The sequence below is a fragment of the Argiope bruennichi genome, chromosome 6 (genome assembly GCF_947563725.1).
Source record: "Argiope bruennichi chromosome 6, qqArgBrue1.1, whole genome shotgun sequence".
Lineage (NCBI taxonomy): Eukaryota > Metazoa > Arthropoda > Arachnida > Araneae > Araneidae > Argiope > Argiope bruennichi.
In genome coordinates this window covers 80,903,365-80,913,384 of record NC_079156.1, presented here as the reverse complement: position 1 = coordinate 80,913,384, position 10,020 = coordinate 80,903,365, and the positions used below count along the sequence as shown (strand labels likewise).

The window sequence follows — 10,020 nt, the reverse complement described above, 5'->3', positions numbered from 1 at the left end:
CATCGTTTTTTAAGTAGTTTTTTTAAAACCTGTTTTCAACCGTTTATTTTAAACGATTCGTTTTATTTTCTTAGTGTTTGATGCATTTAAATTTAAACATTGTTAATGAATCGATCTGCTCATAATGAATCTAAGAAAATTTTGTTGACCAACTCTTGAGATATTACATAAATTAAAAAAGATATTCTTTAGTGCCCATAAAGTTTAAACGCTGAGTGACTCTATTTTCAGTAATCAGATTATAAAAAAATGCTTTGTTTCAGTAAAAAATATTATTATATTAATTGAAGATAAATTCTTTCCACTTTAATTTAAAGCATAAATTCTACGGGTGCTAACAGAAAATGAGAGAGATACATATTACGTTATGACTGAAGGCCTTTATAATATTATGAATGAATTATATGATAATCAAAATTTGAAGTTTTAAAATATTTTGATGAAGAAGCTATTAAAGTAGAAATTGCATAAAATATTTAATTATTAAAATTTTAACGAACATTAAGATTGGCGAACCGGCTGGTCGCCAAAGGCGGCTAGTATACAATATTATCGAAACAGCTATACGGTTTTATAAATATTCTAATAATTAAATAAACGTAAGGAAACGTCTAAGGACTTGATGAATTATATTTGATTGTATTAATATCATTCTTTTATTTTATCATTCATAGAATATGCATTTTTTTCAGATATATTTGGTCGACAGCTGAAAAAAAAGTTTTTTTAGTCGACTTACTTACGTTGGGGCTGCAAACAGATCGAGAGTGGCGGCTTATTCTGTCTACTTGGAAATTCACCACTGGACGATGATAATGTTATTGAGAGTGAATGCGACAAAAGCATAATCGTAAATTCTTTGATGCTCTTCAAATGTTCTCATTTTCTCATTCTGACCCTGATGACTCGTTCCGGTGATAATTGGCCATTTCTACAACGTATTTCTCCACGCACTTCGAAATGATCATGCTGGCTTATTATCACATTGTAAGTAAAAGGAAACTTTTTGAGGATCTTAAAGTAGAAAAATATCGAGACATGTCTGGAAATAAGCTATGTACCACTGAAGCTCCGCTCTTGACAGCTTTTAAATGCAATAAATTGTTAAATTGCTCTAATTATAATGCTCTGTAACCTATGTAGTGCAAAAGTTTTACAAAAAATCCTCCATTATGAAATGAACGTTTTTAAATAATTACATTTTCTGCCGAATTCGTCTACTGTTTAAAAGATATTTTAGAGCCTCCAAAGTTTTTTTTTTTTTTTCGTCTGCGCTTCTTTATCGAAATAGCTGATTCTGTTCTGCTGTTTATTGACCGCTGATAGTAGTACTATTTTGGCTTACCAAACTCCGACCTATATAATAAAGCCGCTCCCTTTCGATGATGAAATTCAGCCAGGAATTCCATTTATACTAGAATACCATGTATCATACAAATATTCAATGAATTTTTAATACTAATTTTACTTTCACTATATGGCTGCTGACGATTCTCATAAGTCCGTCCCTACTCATTTGAATTTGACTCTTAAAATTTGGCATATGAACCCCACATTCCACAACTCTCCTATACCAATAACCTGAGAACGACTTTTAAAACTGGTTCTTTGATACAAGCAAACAATTTTCATCCTCCTTTGCAATTTCCTCCTATTATTTCATAATTATTATAACTGTGAGAATAGAAGAGATTGTACTTGATGAGAACTTTCAAAAGGTATGTCACATGCATAAGTTAAACGACAATCAGGGGCAAAAAATCACTTTTCTGTCCTTAACTTTTAAAAAATTGCACCTATCGAAAAGTCTCTTTTTTTTTTTTTTTTTTTTTTTTTTGCCATGAGGAAACGATAATTTGTATAGCATTTTTTTTCTTTAATCGTAAGATATTTATGCAGAAATAAAAACCTCAATCCTTAGTTTTCCCTGTCCCTTTGAGACGTACAGCACATTTACAAATTTGTCCATACTTTTCTTTTCTTCATCAGTATGTTCTTGATCTGTTCAAATCCAATCTTAGGTGTAGCAATTATCAAGAATAGTCTAGCTGTGCTTAGCTATGTACCAGTCTTAAGTATGGTTATATATTCCTCATTAGGGGTGATTTTAGGCTCCAGATGTCATAATCAGGAATGCGCGAAAATTTTCCCAAAATTCGTCTTGAGAATCATTGCTATAGAAAATAACCCTGCAAGGAATCTACCGAAATTTAATCCATAATTTTTATTTTCTAGTACACAACCAAAGAGAAGGCGTAATCGATAAATATTTCGATTCCTAGATTCATATTTTAATCTTTCTTGATGCAGTAAAAACCATTTTTAGTATTATCTCTACATATTTGTGAATGTTCAAAAATATATTGAGCTAGTTGGAAGAACTTTGGTTCACACTTTTTACAATAAAAAAATTCCAGAATTCTGTTAAATTTGGAAAAAAAAGTCTGCTTGTTGGTATGTCTACGTTCATGTGGAACACAGTAGTTCAAAATTTAGTGTATAATTTTAACAACTGACGAGAATATATGTATGAATTTTCAGACTATTTTTCCATCAAAGAATTTTTTCTATCGATCTACCAATTCCTGTATATTAACTATATTAAAACGCAACAAACTATATAAATGAAATTTTGTATGTGCTCTTAAAATCAAAATTGATAAGATCTATGTCGAATTTTGAGCGCAATCGATCAAAAATAAGAATTTTAAAATGCATAGTTTAACTTTATTATGCTAAGAAACTTAATACAAAAGACACTATTTTATTTTAACATAAGAAAAAATGGAAAGCATGGATGGAAAGCACTTCTGTAGATTTTTAAAATAGCGATGCTTCTGGTAATGTTACATTGTCTCTATGTACAATTAAATATGATGCAGCCAAGCCGAAGATTGCTTCATATGTTCTTATAATTTTGAATGTGTTTCTTGAAGATTAAGTATTTATCCAGGGTGACGCCAAAGTATATTATTCATTGTTGCTTTCTGTTGTATCGGATGCTTTTTCTGAAAATTTTAGGTAGTGGAAAAAAGTTTCTTTTCCATTAGAACAGAACCGCTGGGCATTTGTTGAGGTTCATTTGTATTTTCCATTGTATATGTTAATACTGTTCTACCTTATTAGCACAAAATGCCTAATAACTTTGACAAGATATTACCCGATTTCCAAAATGTCTTGCAACGTCTTGCAGATATCGTATAATATATAGTACTAAAAGGATAATATTTTATAATTCACAAAATTTTAAGTTTTTACACTCTTATTTATTTGACAACTAGGATAATATCATTTTTTAATCGACCTCCCTGTGCCCCACCTCAGCTCAAGTGGTCACATCCTATTATTATAAAATATTGTAACAGTGCTGTTAAGTGCTTTGTAGTAACAGGTAGACAACTGCCAAATAGTAAATTCGTCATTCCGAACTATGTAAAAAAAATATCATTGCACCAATGTCGAACATCTTGTGCTATTTGGAATCCTCCTGAAGAGAGTGTGCTGGTTCAGGTCATTTGTCCACAATTCAAAACTACGTAATATATCAGGAAGCAGGCTTTCGTTTTCAATAACAACTCTCTATCTGAACTTCAAACATAAGTTACACAGCGTTTAATGACAGCATTTTCGGTATTTTTGGCAAAATTTAGTGATTAATTTTATAAAAGTAAATTATAAATTTCCGAAATTCCCCTCTAATTTAAGATTACATGTAACTGTGTATATAACTAAATATAGGAAACGAATAGATAAATTACATTTTACACAAAATTTAGAGCTTAATGTATATGATTAATGTTAATGCTGGATGTGAATGTTACATTCAACATCAACTCCAGTGCGTCAGGATCTGAATAAAGAATAAATATACTATTGGTGAAAGCAGATTTATATGTAATATATTATTCCAATTAGCAAAGCAACCAACTGTGGAAAGCAAGTGTTATATGGTATGTTTTTGTTTTGTGTTGATTGTATAATTTCATTTGCATTTTATTTGTTTGTAATTTCAATTTTGTGTTAGTGTATTGTGTTTCTAAACTTTCGCATATATGAATATACACAAATTGGAGAAGAAAGAATAATTCATTTTTAAATTGATGTTCATAAGCCGATAACAGTTTGGTTCTTACAATTAAAAAATGAGTTTATCTAAAGAGACTCCCAACTGCGCATTTTGCAGGATAGGTAAAGGAATTTATTCTTGTCCACGATGTAACCAGAAATATTGTTCATCAAATTGCTATAAATCTCAGAATCATGTAGAATGTAGCGAATCCTTTTTTAAGGAATGGGTTGAACAGTCTCTGCAGCAAAAATCATGCGATTCTGCTGAAAAAGAAAATATGTTAAAGTTATTAAAGAGATTCGAAGAAGAATATACTGAAGATCCAGTTAGCAATGATTTTCCCCTCGAAGAAAGATTTGCTGGAATAAATATACATGATGCTGATGAAAATGTTATCTGGCAGAATTTAAATGTTGAAGAGAAAAAGAAATTCGAAACATTTTTAGAAGATGAAAAAAAATTAGCAGCAATTGTACCGGTGAAACAGCCATGGTGGACTAATACTACTTTGAATCTTGTAGAAGAGGCAGATAGTGAAACTATTGATTTGAAAGATGATGTTGCATCTCGTCCCCCTTATCCTCTCAATATCAAGAAGTTATCCGATTTGACTTCTATTCAACCTTCTGATTGTATTAAGTTCAATTTAGTTAATGTGCTTTATTCCTATACTTTTTTGTTTCGATTTTATAATTGTGACTTAAGAGATTTTCGGGAAGATGTTGTAGATTATATGTTTGTTTTTTCTCCAGTGTTATCTGAAGGAAAGAATTATTTTAGTTTAGAAGAGGTTATTCAGGATTCAATTCGTTTGATTTCTTCTTCAGAATTTGGTACATCTTTAACTTTTGTGAAAAGTGTTATCAATGATGTGGGGAGCATAATGCAAGGACCTAATAATGCAAAATCTTCTACATTTGTTTTATGTGCATTGCATGATATTAAATTGCTCTTTCTTGAACTTAAGTACGCAAACAAAGAACGAAAAGATGTAGATAAAAGTTTTCAAAAGAAGTTATTATTTGCAATGAAAAAGATTGAGTATTTTATGAGTTGGTGTTTAGATTTTGAGAGTACAATCAGCGATATTGCTTCAGAAGCAGTTCTTTTAATTCTACCAGAGCTTTTGCCAGTTAAAGATAAATGTGAACCTCAAAGTGAAGATAATAAAAAGCCTCTTATAGAGGAACTTGATTAAAAAAATTGATTACTTATATGTAAATTTAAATACTCATTCTATAGATTTAAATTTTTTAATTACTAATTAATATGTTTCTAAACAAATTAGAAATAAATGTAAGATCTTAAATTATATTAGTGGAGTTAATTATATTAATGGTACTTGTTGTTTACTAATGATTTTATTATATATTTAACTATTTTTACATTTTTGATGCACGAAGTATTGGGAATTTGTTCATATTATAATGCTATTCAATTTTATTTATTTTTTTTTTCATTTTAAGTTAAAATCTCTCTCTCTTTTTTTTAAATTTATAATGTAATCTGTTCATGTAATACAATTTAAGCTTGTACCTGTTTTAGTTCATTTCTTAATTTATCCTAATTTTTAACTGATTTCCTGATAATTATATTAATTTAAATTATTTCAGATATGTTTGTAAATTAAATATGTTTTATAATTTATTTAATTGCTTTTGAAATATTTTTTAATTGTTTATTTCTCTATTTGTTGAAGAAGAGATTTTTTTATTTATATTTACAAGAAACACTACATACTGAAATTAGTTATAAAAAAATTACAAAATGATTTTATAAAATAGTAAGAATTTATTATTCAGATATAAAAATAAATCAGATTGCATAGAATGTGTGAAAAAAGAATAAAAATTTTAAAAGTTTCATACATAGACTTATTTAAGCTTGACTTTAACTTAATTTATTGGTACATATGTAATATATATTTTTTCATTTTGGTGTCCCCCCCCCTTTCTTAGTATGATTTTTACTTTGACATTCTCTTTCAACTACTTGTTTTTATTAAAATCCATCTTTGTTTTTCTTAATTTATTTTCCTAACAAAGTTTACAAGAAGCATTTAGAATCTGCTGATATTATAATGTAATATAATTTCTTAATTATTTTTTTCAAACCTGTAAGTGCCCAGTCATTTTAGTCTATACTCTGTTTCACCCTAACTTGGCAGTAGTGTATATTCTAGGTATGCCGAATCACAGTCGCTGTGAGGGGAACTGGGTTACTTTAAACTATAAAGTTACTAGAAATGCAGATCGCTGGCGGAACTTTATCTCGCAAATTTTTCGCCAAATAGTAAATATTTATTAACTTTATTATATTATCATTTTAAATCAGAGAATTAATTTTTTCCTTATTTTCATTATTTTGTTCAATATTATTGATACATTATTTTAATAAATAATTAAAGTTATTTCATTTCGTTTCATCGTTTCTCAAAAGAAAACCCTAAATCTTTCAATATTCTGTAAAGCGTAGTTCGGTTAATGTTTTTAGAAAAGATATCTGTATCACCGTTCACATCTTTTAAAACTTTATCTAATGTTGGGATCTCATTTCTACGAATAAATGCATGGATTTTTCGTCAGATACAGGATAATGTAAAATCATCATATTTTAATGTAAAATCATCATTTTTACATCATCATATTTATTTTTTTATAAGATGACCTGAATGTTTACCTACTGAGCCTGGTCGCTTCTTTCCAGGAGTACTTAAAGGACTGGGTGCCTTTATTTCTGTTTTCATGTTGCACTTTTTGTTGATTTCACTCGTCTTGAAGGTGTGCACAGCGTATTCGGTGATAACACTTTTTCTTTTTCTGACATTTTAGAAGTGAATAGAAAAGACGAATCGAATAAATATTCAACAATCAAAACTAATAACTACTAATGCGATTAATAGTATCAAAAATATCAGCTGGTAAAAAGCGAGAATAAAAAAGTACGAAAGGTGATAATGGTTAGGAACTAAATGAAGCTGAGTTGGCGGAGACGTAAAAGAAAAGGGCGCCAAATATTTGACCTTGAAGACCGGTTCTAGCCAAAGTGGAATTCATTATGTCAATCGTTTCGTTTTATTCGTTCGCTTTATTTACAAAATACTTAACAGATAAACACTTCTAACTTGAGAATAATTTTAAATACATACTGATAAAAAAGGATTTCTGTAATTTATGATATTAATTGATAAATTTCTGAGCATTTTAACTATTATAAAGTCGGAATTGATGGGGAACTCTTTCCCAACGCGGAGCGTCACATTTTCTGCCTTTTACAATACTGCCAAGTTGGGGTGAAACAGAGTATAACAGCATTAAGTTAGTAAAAATTGGAGTATTGCTGAACTTTTAGCTTAACTGCATGTCATTGCGAATATAATCAATAGACTAATACAACATCTTTGATCATTAATTGCTGATATGTAGTTAATATGGAAGTATCAAAATTGATTTTTAAAATTTATAAACCAAATTTTTTATATACATATTTTATCTCTGAAATCTTAAAAATATATTCTATAGAATTTTAAAAAAATACAATTCTGAAATATCTGCTTTTGATTTGAACATGAAAAAAGGGGGAAAGTCAATTATAGGGTTGAATTAGCATTTAATAAACTACCTCTGTTTTGATTTTGATTAATTTATGCTTTTTTGTCTGAAAAATGAGAAATTTCATTTGTTATTATACTTAACATTTTTTTCTTTTAAATTTGTATCATAAAGAAAGCAATAATATAGTTTGCTTTTCAACAACATATCAAACAACTTATATGTATAGCTTTTAGATATTCTGTATTTTATTCTATGTTTGATGAGTATCTGAAATTTTTTTCCACTGATATGCATTAAATATGCTCAGTCATTAAATGTTCCTGTATTTTATCTTGCAGGAATGAGGAATAAGTGATTTGAATAATACCATAAGTGTCATCAAGTTCAAGATATATATACTTGGTGCTAGATAAAAATATAAATTTAAAATGGTGTCACTGGCAGTATGTTTTTTACATTCTATTAACAGGTTAATTCCTAAGCCAACACGAAGATATCTTCACTATTATAATATTCCTCTACCTCAGGTGCTTCATAGACAGTTGGATTCTTCCTTCCTTGAACAGTTTGAAGAAATAATTGTAATTGGTGATATACATGGGTGCTTTGATGAGTTGATAACATTACTTCATGAAGCCAATGTTGCTGGTGATAATGTCTTAAAACTATTTGTTGGTGATCTTGTAAACAAAGGTCCAAAAAACATTGAAGTTTTGGATTTAATCAGGAATTCTAAATCAATGTTAGCTGTCAGAGGGAATCATGATGAAGTTGTTTTAAAAGAATATTTCAATGCACAGAAATCAGACTATCAGTTAAAAGAAAAAAACTTATGGATTAAGAATTTATCTGATGAAAATGCCCGCTTTTTGACAGAGCTGCCATATACTATTAGTTTACCATCTTTAAATACTATAATAGTCCACGCAGGTCTAGTTCCTGGTGTACCATTAGAAATCAATGATCCTACAAACATGGTTCGAATGAGGAATGTTGTGATGACAGATTATTTTTGGGAAGAAGGTTTAATAGCTTCTGAAAATACAAGTAAAGGAGAACCATGGGCTCAACTATGGGGTGGACCTCAGCATGTGTACTTTGGACATGATGCAAAGCGTATGTTGCAAAGACATTTTCGTGCAACTGGATTAGATACTGGATGTGTATATGGCAACTGGCTCACTGGAGTTTTTATTTATGGTCCTAGAAAGGGTGAATTTGTTCAAGTGAATGCCAAGGAAGTCTATTCTAAACCTAAATCAAAAGTGGTTGAAAACTAAGAATAATATTTAAACAAAAAAATTTCTTGAATTTTTATTAAAATAAAAACAGAATTATTTTAAAGCTTTCATGTAGTACCATTTCATTTTATTCAAAATTTTTTAAATAACATTATTTTATTTTGACAAAAAAAACTTTTTATCAAATTATGTAAATTTGCATTTTGGGATTTATGCTTATGAGCTGCAGCATAAAAGGCTTTATTTTATTTCAAAAGATATTTTGAATTCTTATATGGAATAAAATGTTTATTTTTCAGTAAACTTATATAAAATTTATGATTCTTGCAATGTAAAAATGCAGGAATTCTTTTCAAAAAAGTTGAACTAAATATTTATAGAAAAGAAATCTTGCTGAAAAATGTATAATCATCAAATACGGTGAAAACCATTATGTCTTTTGTACACAAGTATGTTGATTTAATTAAATATATATTTAAGTCTTTTCTAAAATAGTTTAAGAAGTTTTCTATAATTTTATAAAATATATAAATTTGAAAATTTTCTGTCATGTCTTAAATGTTATTATTATTATTATTATTTTTTGAGTTTTTAACATGAATATATTTGCTGCTTTTGGAGGGATTGTATTTTAACAAGATCTCAGTAAATATAAGTGTGTAACTTTTCATGTCAATTTGAATGTTTTATGGGTTGATTTTTTTCTGTAATTTCATTTATGAGACAAAAAGCATTTCAATTTTCACTTAACGTGTATGTGCAACTTCACATGGTTATGTATTGCTGTAAACAGATCAATATGCAACAATAAAATGATGTATATTTTTTAATCTCTATTTTAATGTACCAATATTTTCATGTTTTACAGCAGTTTCATTATATCTCTTGTTCATGTTTACACTCAGTTTTTAAAAAAATCATTTTCAATGATGAAATTTCATGAAAAGTATATTGAATTTTACTATTACATACAACATGAGATTTTGAACATGTATTCACTTTGGTATTATTTTATCCATTAGATTAATAAATTTAAATATAATTTGTAAAATATATAACTATACCTATATAGTATAAACCATAGCAAAATTTCTACTTTAGTTGTAATCTTGATGCGAGATGCATTGTTATAATAATTTTGTGTAAAATACTAGAC

General features: G+C 28.4%; 2 protein-coding genes across 2 annotated transcripts; both read left to right on the top strand.

Annotated features, from left to right (window-relative positions):
- Positions 1 to 3,887: 3,887 nt before the first annotated feature.
- On the top strand, positions 3,888 to 9,700 carry LOC129972682 (bis(5'-nucleosyl)-tetraphosphatase PrpE [asymmetrical]-like). Its single transcript, XM_056086904.1, has 2 exons — positions 3,888 to 3,950; positions 7,962 to 9,700. The coding sequence occupies exon 2, from the start codon at positions 8,052 to 8,054 to the stop codon at positions 8,901 to 8,903; it is 852 nt and encodes a 283-aa protein (XP_055942879.1). The 5' UTR covers positions 3,888 to 3,950; positions 7,962 to 8,051; the 3' UTR covers positions 8,904 to 9,700.
- LOC129972681 (zinc finger HIT domain-containing protein 2-like) lies at positions 3,957 to 5,597 on the top strand. Its single transcript, XM_056086903.1, has one exon. It carries the CDS (start codon positions 4,143 to 4,145, stop codon positions 5,265 to 5,267), a length of 1,125 nt encoding a protein of 374 aa, XP_055942878.1. The 5' UTR covers positions 3,957 to 4,142; the 3' UTR covers positions 5,268 to 5,597.
- Positions 9,701 to 10,020: the final 320 nt, after the last annotated feature.